Below are 13,780 nucleotides of genomic sequence, written 5' to 3'. Positions count from 1 at the left end.
AAGAAGGCTATGCCAGTGTAAATATGATCGCAATACATTATATACATGTATGCAAATGTCACAGTGACGTTCATTCTGTGTAATGATTATATGTTAATCAAAAGCGATTTAATCCCTGCAGGGAAGAGGGGTCTGCACACCACATTTCAAGTGTATAATAGCTATTGTAGGTGTGGTGAACATCAGGCTCCTGTAGACACTTCCACTGAAGAGCTCCTCAGTCATGGCTTTTGAGCTGGTGGGTGGATCTATGCTTTCATAGCTCTCAGCAACTCATTCGCTTACTTCTTGCTTTTACCAGCCCCTGCCCTAGGGACTCAAGAACAGACACATAATAAATAGCCACAGCAAGTTTGGTTTTTTGTTTGTTTGTTTGTTTTTGTTTTTGTATTTGGTTTGGTTTGGTTTGGTTTGGTTTTTCGAGACAGGGTTTCTCTGTGTAGCCTTGGCTGTCCTAGACTTAACTTTGTAGACCAGGTTGGCCTCGAACTCACAGTGATCCACCTGCCTCTGCCTCCCGAGTGCTGGGATTAAAGGCATGTGCCACCACACCTGGTATACACAGCAAGTATTTTTAAGCCCAGGCTGTGTCCTAGAGAGATATTTATCTAGTCGAAAAGCATCCATTCTCCTAGGCTTGGGCAGGTTGCTCAATTCTTACCACCTTGTGTTGCATGCCGGGACCTGATTTTGATTCTCAGAATCCACATTTTTAAAAAAAGAAAAAAACTCTTGTGTGGTGATGACTTGTAACCCCAACAACAGGGACACAGAGGCAGGAAGCTCCCTGGGACTCCCTGAACAACCAGCCAAATCCACAGGGCAAGTTCCAGACTAGTGAGGAACCTTGTCTCAAAACAAAGACGGACCCAAGGTTGTCCTCTGGCCTCCACTTTCACAGGTACATGTGTGTACACACACATACATACACATGCAAAAACAACCCTAGGGTTCTCACTGCCGGTACCTTAGAAAAGATCAACCTTGTAGAATCTTTCCGTTGGTTAGTTGGTTTGGTTTTGGGATTTTGTTTTTTTTTTTTTTTCCTTGGGGGGGTGGTTTTTTGATTGTTGTTGTTTGTTTTGTTTTGTTTGCTTGTTTGTTTGTTCCCCCTCCCCCACCCCCAACCCCGCCCAAGACAACAGCGTTTCTCTGTGTAGCCCTAGCTGTCCTGGAACTCACTCTATAGAGTAGCCTGGCCTTGAATTTAGCGATTTGCTTGCCTCAGCCTTGAGAGGGCTGGAATTAAACGGCGCACGTGCCACCACCGCCTCGCCTTCCACACCTTCCACTCATAGGCTGGTTATTTATAGGAGGACAAGGCTGCTCACAGTTAGGAGGCATTTGTCAGGTGAGCAGGTGGGGGTTGGAGGCGGGGAGGGGAGCTCCACTGAGACCAGCGCTGTCTTCCCTCTGAGTGGAGGGTGCCCCCACACGGGCCCCTGCAAACAGAAGACAGAAACCATCCAAAGGACTACCTCACAGTCCACAGAGCTCCAGCCCTAGCAAGCTAAGGCAGTGGCCACAGGGAAGATTATTTTGTGATCTAGCAATTGAGTTTGGAATGATGTCAGAGCGGAGGAAAAGCCAATCTGTCGCTAGAATGACCTCTGGTTCTTCATGGAAACGGTTGGAAGCGCTCGCAGAGACCCGATTCTCTCATCCCCCTGGTGACTCACAGCTGCGCAGAGCACGTACTGTGCACAATGCTGACCCTGTTTGGCAGGCTTCACGGCAGCTCCGATCGATTTCTCATCAGCAACTCAACCCTTGTCCTCGTCCAAACAGCTCAGTGACAAACACAAGGAGGAGGGGGCCTTCCACACTGACAGGCCTCACCACTGGCAGCCAGGCCAGAACTTGGCCGCCTGAACAATACATCTCTATGCAGTCTGGAGAGAAAGGCCACCCTGTACCTGCTGTACGCAGGGCTGTACACCCACCAAAGCCCCCTGCAAAGTGGAGAGAAGGGAGGAGGTGGGACCCAAGGCCCCAGTCAAATGAGAAACAGGCCTCCAGCCTCCATCAGCCACCTCAGCTAGTAGACAGGCTCTATTCAACTGAACTAAGGATTCGAACACTTACGGTTGGGACTCACCGTAGCCTACATACCAAAAGAAGCAACCCGACAGTGTCTATAAATTTACAAAATCCTAAAAATAAGTAAACTTTAAATAAACTCCTTTAGCTACAGCAAAATTATCTTGGCTGGGCTGGTTGATGTGGCTGGACCTGGGCCTTTTCTGCATTTAAACATCCAGTAACTGAATCAATGATGATACTCATTTCCCGGGGAATAGTTAGATGGGGACACATCCGGAAGAGGAGGGAGAAACAAAAGTGGAAGGAGCCCTTCCCCGACCCCAACCCTGGGAACTAGTGCTCGACCTCGAGTGCAAAGAATCAAATTAATCACAGCTCTTAGTTCATGACATACTTTGATTTGTGCAGGGCCTATGTTTACTCTTTACTTACTCAGCTATTAGAACCTTAATGATGAACAGAGAGCTCGGAGCTACCCTCTCTCTTCTCACTAAAAGTCCCGAAGCCAGCCATGTGTTTTCCCTACCAACCCAACCCCTTTACTCACAAACTTCATCCCAAGTCAGCATGCAGGTTACTTTGGTTTTCTGCTTAGCTTATTTTATTGTAGCTACAGGTATTTTTAAAAGGGTTTTCTAATGTCAGCTATTCATACATTTATAAAAGATGGCACACTGCCTCTCTTGGTATGTTTCTTTTCTTTAATGCTGTGTTGCAAAGAGTCATCAACTTTCACCTCTGGTGTGGCTGTGCATAAACAGCGCCCATGTGTTATATGTGTAATCGGTGAGAATGTGAGTGTGTGTGTGTGTCCAAGAGTGTGAGTGCAGATGAACATGTTGACCTCACTGTCAGTCCTCACCTTCCAGCTTGGTTGGGGTGGGACAGGGTCTCTTTGTCATTTTTGCCACTATAAACACCTCTGTAGCCGGCCAAGAGCTTCTAGGGATTCTCCTGTGTCTATCCTCCATCCTTTGGTAGGAGTGCTAGAACCACAGACATACCAAAACTGGCCTAATGTGGGTTCTGGGGATTTGAACTCAAGTCCTCCTATTTGCATAGCAAGCACTTTGCCTACTAAGACATCTCCCAACATTTTATATGTTGCTATCGCTCCTATGTTTGACCTAAGTAGAATTTTTCATAGTGTGAGTTCATCCCAGTTTGTTCACCTGTCCACCCACTAATGGGCAGCTGGGCTCCTTCCCAGCTTGTGGTAGTAAGAGCAAGTGGCACACAGTCGCATCCCTCACAGCCTGAACGTCCCTAAGGCACACGTGCCTAGGAGTAGAATTGCTAGGCCACACCAAATGTCACTCCTTGAGACAATAGCAAATTGACTATGGGTCATAGCACTTCTTAGAAGCATGGTTCTTCCCCCAAGCCCCTCTGTTTGGTTTCTCTAAGTGTCACATTATCATCTTTACCAAAAACGTTTAAATCAAGTTCCTGACCCTTGAGCAGCATATCTCAGGTGAATTTTCTCTGAGTGAAAAAAAAAAAAAGGACAGGTTGGACAACAGGAATAAAATCTACTTTGTTAAGTAGAGCAAAGACCCTAGTCCAGACTCTGAGGTAGGAAAGCCTGATGGGAGGAAACAACCCAGAAGCTGTTTTACTTTTGACAAACAGGAGATAGAGACAGAGGTTTAAGGTAAAGGCAAAGTCAGTTGCCCCATCTAAGAATCTCAGTCAGCCTCTTCTGCCCCAGCCTCCTCACCATCAGTGCATGTGCAAAGAACAAAAATCTGAAAGTGGGAAAGCCCAGCTCGTCGTAAGCCAGTCATTTCATATGACAGTGGGAGGTGGGAGTACAGACTGGACATCTCTATACAGTCTAACGCGTAGCTATACCTGCTAGCCGAATGTTTTACAGTCTGACCAGCACATGGGTGAATCAGATTCCTGCTTCAAGGAGCTTGTAGCTTCCTCGTTTCCAAGACAGGATGAGGCATGAAGTGTCCAGGGAGTGACAAGGCTGGGAAGGAGGAGATGCTCACTGCAGAAGGACTCGAAAGCTGAGATCTGCAGACGCCTTCTCGGAGAGTGGTGTTGGAGTTGAAACAAGAAGAAAGAGAAGAAAGAGGAATTGCCAAGCATAGGAGTGCACACCTTTAATCTCAGCATTCTGGAAGCAGAGGTAGGCAGACCTCTGTGAGTTCAAGGCCAGCCTAGTCTATAATACTGCTAGTTCCAGGCCAGCCAGGATTACACAGTGAGACCCTGATAAAGGCCAGGGAGCAAAGAGTAGGGAATATACTTAAAATAACTATGAAACTCGGTTTCTGACTCACACCCTTTGACTTCCCCTTTTTCTCCTATTTTTCACATTCTGGTTGGTTGGTTGGTTGGTTGGTTGGTTGGTTGGTTGGTTGGTTTTGTTGTGACAGGGTTTCTCTGTGTAGCCCTACCTGTCCTGGAACTTACTTTGCAGACCAGGCTGGCCTTGAACTCACAGAAATGTGCCTGCCTCTAGAATGCCGAGATTATAGGCGTGTGCTTCCACTGTGCATGCTGGGAATAAAGGCATGCACTGCCACTGTGCAGCCTTTCTCACATGTCTTAAATGTTTCCAGCCTCTAGTCTTCTTCAAGCACCAGAGTTGCTCAGGGATCCCTATTAGACACTCATTATCTGCACCCTTTTGAGTTTTCACTCCACAGACACTGACAGAGTAAATCTCTACCAGGTGCCTGGGCCTGTGCTGAGCTCTGAGGCTACATGGACGGACAAGATGGGTTTGGTCTCCGCCCTCATTCCATCCTCTGTCTTCAAGGGCAGACAGAAGATTAAACAAAGGCTGCTCACTTGGCCTGTCCATCACTCAGACTTCATCAGCCTGAGACAACCTCTCCTGCTTCCCTTTCCTCCCCTGAAACATTTTCAGTAATTTTTTTTAAGGATGGAAGAAATGACTGCCTGCTCCGTAATTGAAAGAGTACTAACCAGCTTCCCACATAGCCAAGTGGCTGCTCAGACCTCAGAGACCCAAGCATCAGGTGCTTCCTATGGAGCAACTTCCAATCTGATACCTGATAGCTGGCGGTTTCCAGAGTCAAACAAATGTCAGGAATTTTATGAAGGAAGGCAGGAAGCAGAAAGGGGGGCAAGGATTGGGGTCTGGGCCTCAAGGGAACTCAATTAGTGAGTCAGATCGGTACATCGAAAGGGCATGTTCTCAGTTTCCTAGAAAGCCAGCTGGGGAAGATGGTGATTCTTAAGCTTCTGTCACTCAAAAGATTAAGAGAGGAGACCTCGGGGTGCCCAAGGGGAATTCTGCAACAAGCCAGATGTTTCTGCTCTTCCTATGGTTCCACTGCTCTCAACCAGAGCCACATTCTGGGGCCACCAAGAAGCCATAGAAGAGAGCTGGTATCTTTTGAGACGGGCTGAAATTCAAACATAACCCTTTATCAATACAGAGACGAAAGATTCCTCCACAAACTCACTTGGTGCACTGGGGTTTAGAATTTTCTCATGGAGTCATCTTTCCCTTTAATTGGAAGCACACAGTATAACCCACGTAAACGTCTCATACCTATACCGCGTGGGATTCAAACAAGACCGTAAGCCCCATGTTTCGCTTCCTTGTCTCCAAAATGGGTCCTAAAAGGCTGTCTTCCTTGCTCTTAAGAGACTGTATAAAAGGCCAAGCTCAAATGTTCATGGGCGGCGGCTGTTATTGTTGCTTATGTACCCAGATAACCACATGCTCAAGGGAGCTGCTTCCCGGCTAGAAAGATGGCTCAGTGGTTATAAGCACTTGCTGCTCTCTCAGGAGACCCAAGCTCAGTTCTGTGAACCAATGTGGGGCAGTTCCCAAGCTGCAGTTTCAGGGAATCTGATGCCTCTGGCCTCTGAAGACCCCTACGCTCACATGCCCATAGTCATCTACAAGCATACGCATCCACACATAACTAAAAACAATAAACAAATCTCTCTCTCTCTTTTTTTTTTTTTTTTTTTTTTTCTTCTTAAGGAGCGGTGTCTCTTTAGTGCACTCTAAACTTCTGTGTGCACGCGTGTTTGACAGAGAGCAAGCTGGGACATAGGCAAGCCTACTTACAGGTCCTGTTTATCTTCCATCACTTTCGTCAAATTAATAAACTAAAGAAGTTGTCGGGAAACTTCCAGTCTGTTTCTCCCAAAGTCCTAGCTACCTCCAGTTCCAGGAGGTAGGGAAGGAAAGCCATATGGCTGGAGACGTTGCACATGCCTGGCAGCAAGCAAGCGCCCCCCCCCCCACCATTTGTCGGAGGGCCTCTCTCCTTTCGACCCTCTTGTGGGCGGGCATCCAGATTGCAGTCGGGGTGCTCTGGTCTGCATCTCTGTCTTGACTGTTCCTAATTATTGGAGGGAACGCTGTGGCTCTCTCTTGCCTGACCTCAGACTTTAAGAGCTTCGAGTCCTCATATCAAGCCATCAGCTTCATTTAAAAGGCATCCTCATCTGCATCCATAAAAGTCGCTCCTGGAGCCCTGACTTGCCCCAGCTTTGGGAATGCTGTCGAGGATTTATGACACACCCTGGATCTAATCCGCCGCCCTTTAACTGCTGCTGTTGCACATCTGGTCATAAAAGCAAGGGCCGGCCCAACACGGGGACAAACACTTTTCTTTCCTAAGTGGCTGCAAATCTGATCTCCCAGTGATAGGTGGGCTCAGATGTAACCAGCCCAGCATCTGGGCAGTCATTAAGTTAGGCAGGTTTTGCAAGGCTTTTCCTCCACGAACGACAGCTATAAAGGTGATTCCCTAGTAGAAACAACCAGGAATAAAGAAGCAGCTACACGAACAGGTGGTAATGGGGCTAGCCACGCAGAAAATGGGGCCAAAGGATATCCAGGAAAGAAAGCCCGATTAGGTTGAGAAGTCAACCTTGTTTGCTCAGAAGGCAAGTCCTAGCCGGCCAACTTACCCAGAGAGGTTCCCGCTGGGTGGCAGCAAGCTGCTACCCAGAGGTCCAGGCTCTGATTTGGTCTTACTCTGGTCCTTGCCCAGAGACGGCCTCCCTTATGTTTTGCCAAAGAAACCACTAGGTGGTTTAACAAATACATTTTTTAAGGCAGTGAAATTCTTTATTAGACCAATAGGAGGGGGCAGGGAGAGCAATAATCTAGACCAGAAATGAACACAGTGCTGCCGGTTCCCGGTTTACAATGCCCTGGACAGCCCGTCCCGTGCACAGAATTGGCACATTCCGTGTGGTTCAGAAACTCCAATCAGACCAAGGTTCAACTGATCCAACCCAGGGGAGATCCTTGAATACTGCGCAGCTCTTCCGAACTTCTTCACAGCTCTCCGCCCCTGCCACTCCTCCCGAGCCAGGCCGGCAGGAGGGGGTATTAAAATTATCTGCTGTGAGTTTTACAAGCAGCGCTTGCTTTTTAAAACAACAACAACACAAGGTCCTTGTGTGGCTCGCGGGTAACCTAAAACTCTAGGCAGAGTCCCTCCCCCCCCCTTCGTCCCACCACCACCACCACCACCACCCCCTCAACACACACACCCTCTGCCTGCCAAGAACGCCAGCCTGGGGACTGGTGCAGCGACAACATAGAGAAGCTCAGCTCCAGCCACGGCAGGGCTCCCACCGACCTAGGAGGCCTCTAGGGTAGGGGGTGGAGGGTCCTTGGTGGAAAAGCCTCAAGAGAAGTTCGAGAAAGAAAACCCACCGGTGACAGGTCGTGGGAGTCGGTGCTGCAAGAAAAGGCAGGGAATGGGAGGAGGGCAATGAAATTTTATTTCAGCAACTTCTCCAAGAGGCCCGCAAGGGACTGGACAGCAGAGTTGGGGACAAGGTCTGACACCTCCCTTCCCCCTTCTGTAGATGAGCAGCCAGGCAACCTCTGCTCTGCGCAGGTGGGCGCGCAGGGCTGTGAGACGCACTTACCCTGGGGCCGGTGGTGCGGTGGCCCACGGCCGGGGACAGCTGCGCCAACACGAGCAGCAAGTGAGGCGTGAGCAGGCAGACGCGCGCGGGCAGCATGGTGCCAGCTGAGCCGGGCAGCCGCTAGCGGGCAGCGAGCAGGGGAGCAGGCAAGCTTCAAAGCGCTTGGTTGAGGGGGCTGCCGGGAGCGTCCGAAGAGGCTGCAGCAGGAGACTGGGGGAGCCTGGGGCCGGAGGTCACGGTCATGAACGACGGAGGCCCGGAGCTGGAGCGCGAGCGTGTGCTCTGCGCGTGGCGCCTGCTGCGCTCGGCCCGGCCGCGGCGACAGCAGGTTGGATGCCTGAGCTTGGGCCATGGGAATTCCCGTTATAAACTCCGGGAAAGGGAGGGGCGGGGCTCGGTGGGGCTGACTGACGGGTCGAGAGGCCTGTAGCAGCCGACCCTCCAGCAGGTGGAAGCCAATGGGAGTGAGACAAGAGGGGCGGTTCGTAGTCAGCCTCCCCACCTAAGAGCTAGACACTGGTTTCCCGGCCAGCCCGAGTGGGCTCTAGCAGAAACTGGGATAAAGAGTAATTTTCTCTTGGCAAGTCCCCCCTGGGAACCTCCCAGCGCCCCAGCAGCCTCAGTCCTTCCTTAGTAGTCACCTGGATAATAAGGAAGCCTGGAGCACTTATCACGTTTTAGCTCCGCGGCTTGAGTTGTCGCAACAGCTCCATGAAGCAGGCAGGGAAAATAGCTCCGCTTTCTAAATAACACAAAGACCTTGAGAAATGTTTCCCGGTGGCTGTAACACCAGGGGCAACCTGGGAAGCCACCAAGTGCTGCCCACGGCGTGTGACCTGCTTTAGAAGGAGTGGGAGTGTTGATTTCTTTAAAAAAAAAAAAAAAAAAAATCTTCTGCGGGTTGACATGCGAGTTCCACAGTGGCTGCCCGAGAGAAGTCTCACGGAGGCAGCACGAAGCATCCAAGGCTGAGGAGCCCCTGAGGGTCTGGTAATGCACACCTGTGATCCTTGGGCCACATGACCTGGGATTGGAACCCAGGCCTCCCGGCACACCAATCTGAACTGAGGGCCCACAGGAGCAGCCTCTCTATGGCTGGAAACGGAGGAAAAGGTCAAAGGAACCCTAGTTTCATATAGGATGGAGGACAAGGCATGAATGTCTGTCAGTACAGAAATCCTAGGGACCTCCAAGGAAGGAGCGATGTTTCCTGGGTCCTTGCCTGGAGAGGATAGCTCCGCTGTAAGCAGCCCCATCAGGTGCTGGAGCTCTGCCCATAGTGGTCCCAGAGGCCAGCCTGCAAATGGTCACAGCTATATCGCATTACATCACATCACACACACAACCTCAACCCAACAAGGAGTCTGTTGCCTTCCCCCACAAGAGACCCATGATTACCACCAAATGTGGAACACGGCTCTTGGTGCTTGGTTTGCACCAGCCTGAGGCCCCTTCAAGGAGAGGGGAGCAACTAGGTTGCTATAAAGCCCTGACTGCCCTGAAAGACCCTAACAAAGACTAGTTCTACTGCCTTCCAGCTTCTCTTCTGGATTATATAGGCAAGCTCCCCAAGGGGCTTGCACACAGCCCCTATGTGCCTGCAGACAGCCTTCACCCAGTAGCCAGCCAGTCTTTCTGAACAACAAACCAGAATGCACCACTCTCTGCTCAAAGGGCTTTGCACTTGCCCCATTGGCTTCAGACAGAAATACCCAGGCAAGAATGAAGGGTTCTCCAAACAGAAGATAAAGAACTGTCATTTTTTTTTTTTTTTTTTTTTTTTTTTTTTTCCCTGCCTAGAGTCAGTGCCTTGTTCAGATTCCAGAGCAAGACCCGGTCACCATCACTTCCACCACTAGGGTGAGATCCCAGGTCTGCCATCTAGCGGTAAAACCTTGAGCACGACTCATTTAAGGTCTATTTTCCCCTCTGTAAAGTGGGAGCAAAAATGGCATCTCTGCCAAGTGTGTGTAATTGGCAGGACTAAAGAAGATTAAAGTGAGTCAAGTCCCTATAATGGGATATGAAGAAAGCAGGCTAATACTTCATAATGCTATGTGTTCAGGATGATTTCACACACAGAGCAAATATTTCTACTTTGCAGGCAGGTCAGCGGGCAATGCATGAGATTGACTTGTCCAGTGGCTTCATCTGGTTAGTAGATGACAGAGCCAATTTTCTAGACTAGGCTTTTGGAGTCTTGGTTTATCTCTGTCCCATGGAGTCTCCTGTCTCTGTGTCACTGGGAACTTCTCTGGAGACTCAGCCTCAACAAGCAGCAAGGGGGAAAGGCGTAAGCAGCAAAGGTCGGGCCTTCCTGGAACAACCCTTGTGGTGCGGAATACTGGGCATTTAGCCAGCTGGACGGTGACACTCGTCCAGCCCTGAGTGTGCATGAAGCACTTAGGCAGTTTCCATGCACCTTCGATGTTGACCCTCAGGGGGCGCAGCAGGCTGCTGGTTTCTCCTAATGGCCACCTGGCCACATGCAGCCATGGAGCTGATCCACTGCCTTCTCATGGCGGAATTATTGAGAAAGATGTTGGAGTCAGCAAACGTGCTCAGATGGTCCCTAGTATCTGGCAGTACAAAGCCCCCAGGGGGAAGCATTGCAGTAGTGCTCTCCATCCCCAATCCCAAATATTATTTTCCAGCCAGAAAACTCATTTCCAAATAGTCACTGGTCCAAAAGTCGACACTGTGCTGGCCTTCAACCATGTAGCTTAATTTAAAATACAAGCAACTGCTTTCCAGTTACTTTGCTTGGTGAATATTTTCTTTTCTGCTGGTTGGCGTGCAGGGCCTGTCATGACTGTGGTCGCTGTTCCTGTGATGCATTTTCTTCTCCCACCTCCCCCAACGCCCAGAGAAACTCCAGAAACCCCAGAAAACCCTTAGTCCTAAACAGCATCTCTCTGCCAGCCAGGCTCCATCTTAGGATCCAAGCAAAAGAAGTAAAATTGACAAGCCTCCTTTCCCTGGAGGCCAGGTTTATGACCCCAGAATAAATCTAGCTGGCCTGGCAACTGGTCTATCCAGTTTTAGTCATAGTCTCTGCCCTTTGAGACTTCTCATTTCAAGAGGGTATTTCAGTGGAAAAAAAATAATATTTTATATTATAACTGTGGTCTGGGGGCCTCGGATCTGCAGCGCTAGTGGAGAATGCCAGCTTGGAATGTCTTGCCCTTTTGTCCTGTTCAGAGTAACAACAGTCTCTTCCTTCCAACAAGCACAATGTTCTTGGTTAAAGGGCATCGTTGGATACACACACTGTCCTGCAATTTAACTAAGACAGAGAACAGATACAGATCTGGAGACCATACCTAAGAGTAAAGCTTGCGCTATCTGGGAACTCAGAGAGCAAGGTGTCAGTTATATATCTACCAGGCAGGAAGGTCCCCCTGAAAACACTGAGTCCTGAAGCGGATCTGAAGCAAAGTACTTCGACGGTGTCAATCGAGTCCAATTTATGTTCGCCTCACTGCTGCAGCCGCAACCAAGCCAGGGTGTGTCTAAGGGGAGGACTTGTCAAAAGCATTTCTGAGCTCAGGAGTTTGGGATACTAAGCCTAGACTTACAATTTGGTTAAGGTAGGGAATCCATTATTCTTACTTTGCAAACGAGGCTTGCGCACAGAGCTTAACCTCACCTAGGTCCTTGCTTGAATAGAACAAAGTCATTTAGAAGCCTGGCTGTGTCTAATCTAGATTCCTACCGACTCGTAATAAACAGCTTCCATCTGGTGGCCCACGGTGCCTGCTCAAATCCTAGCTATCACATCTGTGTTGCAAAGAGCAAGAAGGAAAAGGGGGAAAGAAGAGTCTGTGCTTGCCAGAAGTTACACTGCATTTTACCTCCTTGACTGCAACTCTGTAGGTACCAGGTAAACATAAAGGGTTACTAAGAAAGGAGACACAGTTGGCAATAGAAGCTATATTCAATTGCCAGATGAAAGGTCTTTAGCTCCTTTGTATGAAAAAATACATATAATGGCTGCTGAGCATTAAATGCGTGCCCTTCCAGGGCTGGAGAGATGTCTCAGTGCTTAAGAGCACTGGCATCTCTTCCAGAGGTCATGAGTTCAATTCCCAGAACCACATGGTGGTTCACAACCATCTATAATGAGATCTGGTGCCCTCTTCTGGCATGCAGGCACACATCCAGGCAGAACACTGTGTACATAATAAGTAAAATTTTTATGTTTGTCCTTCCCACAAAATTCATCACTTGGAACCCTATGCCCTTCATGTAGAAGAAGGGGACTTCAAGAGGTCATTTAGAGTAGACAAGGTCATAGGGGTGGAGTGCACAGGACTAGGATTAGGGCCTTCATACAAACTATAGGAGAACTTGCCTCTCCAGACTGTCTGATCTCCACCATGTAAGGCTTTGAGAAGAAGTTGGCACTCTGGCTTCAACAAAGCCTAGCCATGCTGGAGCCCTGGTCTTGGATTCCTAGCCTACAGAATTCTGAGAAGTGTCTATTAGTTATAAGCACCTAGTCCATGGCAGAGCAAAATGCGTACAGGAATGGAACCGGCCCAAGAGATAGAATCGTGTAACAGTCGACAGAGCTAAAAGGAGTGGGAGAGCTGAGCATCCACATAAGTGTTTTGACAACAGATGTGGAGTTACTGGATTTGGAGTTAGCCCTGATGGGTTTCAGTTTTGCTCTGGTTAAGCAGTTCCTCAATATGCCCTGTGCCTCCCTTTTGGAATGGTATTGTACATTCTGTGCCATTGTGTGTTGAAAGTATGTAATTTGCTTTTTTTCTTTTATCCTGATTTTACAGAGAGTTACAGTTAAGAGATTGTGTTGAGAAGAGACTTTGGACTTTGGGCTTTTAGACAGGGTTGAGACTGTAAAAGACAATGGACTTTTGAAGTGGGACTGAGTGCTTTGCACTGATACAGCTATCAGGCTTTGAGAGCCAGGGAATAAAATGTAGTGGTTTGCATAAGAATGGCCCCCATTGGCTTATATGGTTTAATACTTGGTCCCTAGTTAGTGGAACTGTTTAGGAAGGATTAGTGGGCGTGGCCTTGTTAGAGGAGGTGCATCACTGAAGGTGAGCTTTGAAGTTTCAAGAGCCCAAGACAGACCCAGTATCTCGCTCTTTCTGCCTTGTACCTGTGAATCAGATGGAAGCTCACTCTCAGCTACTGCTTCGATGCCATGCCTTCCAGCCATGCTCCCCACCATGGTGGTCATGGGTAAGCAAGTACCCAATTAAACACTTTCTTTTATAAGTTTCTTTGGTCATAGTGTCTTGTCACAGCAGTAGAAAAATTACTAAGGCAACCTATATAAAAACTTCCCTCACCCTGGGATTAGATACTCCATTTGGTCTTAATACATCAGCACTGAGGCAAGCCACTGCACCCCTACTATGTACCAGGCACTGCACTAGGCATATAATGTGAACCAAGTCCTAACCTCAAGGAGTTGACAGTCTAGTAGAAAAGTAATCATTAGGCAACCAGTTGTAGGCAGCTGAGTCACGAACTGCAAGTTTCCACAGTCCTGCAAAAGGTCCAGAGCATTAGGCTGGAGAGACGGCTCAGAGGTTAAGAGCACTGGCTGCTCTTCCAAAGGTCCTGAGTTCAATTCCCAGCAATCACATGATGGCTCACAAGCATCCATAGTGAGTTCAGGTGCCCTCTTCTGGCATTCAGGAGCACATGCAGACACAACACCATATACATAATAAATAAATCTTTAAAAAAAAAAAAAAGGTTAGAGAGTTTGATGCAAAAGGAAGCTAACCAAGTCTACGAGGTTAGTAACAAGTTTCCTGAAGAAGTGAATGTGATCTAAAGTTCCTTGAATGTAAGCTAAAGGGAG

At 48.6% G+C, this 13,780-nt stretch overlaps 2 protein-coding genes across 3 annotated transcripts in view; both read right to left on the bottom strand.

Annotated features, from left to right (window-relative positions):
* Positions 1–8,272, bottom strand: part of Smoc1 (SPARC related modular calcium binding 1) — a 150,966-nt gene extending 142,694 nt beyond the window's left edge. For both annotated transcript variants that reach the window (XM_051148410.1, XM_051148416.1), the window contains exon 1: positions 7,936–8,272. In XM_051148410.1, coding sequence (XP_051004367.1) covers positions 7,936–8,031 — 96 coding nt within the window. In that variant the 5' untranslated portion in view covers positions 8,032–8,272. The remainder of the gene's footprint in view (positions 1–7,935) is intronic.
* Positions 1–13,780, bottom strand: part of Susd6 (sushi domain containing 6) — a 373,726-nt gene that overhangs the window by 174,389 nt on the left and 185,557 nt on the right. The window lies entirely within an intron of this gene.

This window comes from Acomys russatus, chromosome 1 (genome assembly GCF_903995435.1).
Source record: "Acomys russatus chromosome 1, mAcoRus1.1, whole genome shotgun sequence".
NCBI lineage: Eukaryota > Metazoa > Chordata > Mammalia > Rodentia > Muridae > Acomys > Acomys russatus.
The sequence above is the reverse complement of the archived record's forward strand: the minus strand, read 5'-3'. Positions and strand labels throughout refer to the sequence as shown.